Source organism: Cyprinodon variegatus, unplaced genomic scaffold (genome assembly GCF_000732505.1).
Source record: "Cyprinodon variegatus isolate N-32 unplaced genomic scaffold, C_variegatus-1.0 Scaffold3399, whole genome shotgun sequence".
Classification (NCBI taxonomy): domain Eukaryota; kingdom Metazoa; phylum Chordata; class Actinopteri; order Cyprinodontiformes; family Cyprinodontidae; genus Cyprinodon; species Cyprinodon variegatus.
In genome coordinates, this window is record NW_015153852.1 from 1 (window position 1) to 1,402 (window position 1,402).

Genomic DNA, 1,402 nt, shown 5'->3' on the forward strand with positions numbered 1-1,402 from the left:
GTACTTTTACACTTTAACTGGAGTAAAAACCTCTAACCTCTATAAACAGCAGGATTTATACTGGAGGAATAAACATTATTGGTTTTGACACCTTTGCTTATGACTAATGTCTAACATAGTCATAAAATCAAACTAATATTCAGCGACTCTATTTATGGACTTCCTCTTCAAATTCCCACTAACACTATATTCTGACTACAGTGCATTGAAACTTGTGCAGGTTTCTATTTAGGAAATGAAACTACTGCAGAGAAAAAGGATGTAAGTTTGCTCTTAATGCGACTAAATGTTGTTTCAGTTTAACAAGATGAACAGAGATATGACCAAGATGAGACAGAGGATATTTGAAATCACCAACTTTGTTAACATGGTGAGTCTGAGTTCATGGTCTGACATTTGCTGAACTGAACCACGTCTCTTAGGCTGTCGTCCGTCTCTGGTCATCTGCAGGTCTACAGACCTTTAAGGACCTTCATTGCTCTGGTGGGTCTGGAGGTCTGGTCCACTAACGACTTAATCTCAGTGACCAACCCTGCTGGGGCCAACCTGAACGCCTTCATGAAATGGAGGAAGTCGAACCTGGCGGAAAGGATCAAACATGACAACGCACACCTCATCAGGTCAGATGAAGCTCCGTTGGTACATGCTGTGCCTGTAGACATCATGGATGCAGTAACATCCGTCACTAACGGCATGGATTAGGAAACAGAAAACGTTGCATAAAGAAAGGAAATCACCCAATAAGCTGAAATGTTCCCAATGAGTTTGTTTATTTCACTGCATCATGTGTAGTTTATAGATTTATAACATGAATAACGATTGATTGGATCCTTGTAATGTTCTAAATGTTGCCATGGCAACAACTGGATGGGCATTTTGAGCAGAGACGGCCCCATCAGAACCTGGTGGGGCCGAGATGATGGATAAATAGGAGTGGAGACAAACTTTTGGGAGGCAGAGCAAATGCAAATACATGAAAAATGTCTTTTTGATGTATTTGTCTAAAAATATAACTTGCAGCTTCCTGTTACCCCATCTGAGGGCAGAAACCAGAAGGCTGCTTGGTAAACTACTGAACAATGAACCACATTTAACGGGACAGAAAGGAATAGAAGTAAAACAGGAAATAAAATGTTTAATCTACAGATTGTGGCAGAATATTTTCACAAATTATCTGGGATGTGATTAGCAGGGCGAGCAAAAGTAGCCTGTATGCTGACGCTCTGCTCTCTTCTATTCTTTAATCTCATATAAGGATTGACACAGTTGATGTTGCAATCAATCAATTTAGTAAAAACAAATCTAGCCCGGGTGGAATAATAATTGCAAACTATTTATCTGTTATGTTTTTAAGAGTCAGAAGGTATTTTATACTAATGCCACGTCGCAGTAACAGCCTAAA

General features: G+C 39.6%; 1 protein-coding gene across 1 annotated transcript; it reads left to right on the top strand.

Moving 5' to 3' along the window:
• The first annotated feature begins 153 nt into the window (after positions 1–153).
• Positions 154–702, top strand: LOC107081211 (snake venom metalloproteinase fibrolase-like). Its single transcript, XM_015369412.1, has 2 exons — positions 154–370; positions 451–702. The coding sequence occupies exons 1-2, from the start codon at positions 287–289 to the stop codon at positions 700–702; spliced, it is 336 nt and encodes a 111-aa protein (XP_015224898.1). The 5' UTR covers positions 154–286.
• Positions 703–1,402: the final 700 nt, after the last annotated feature.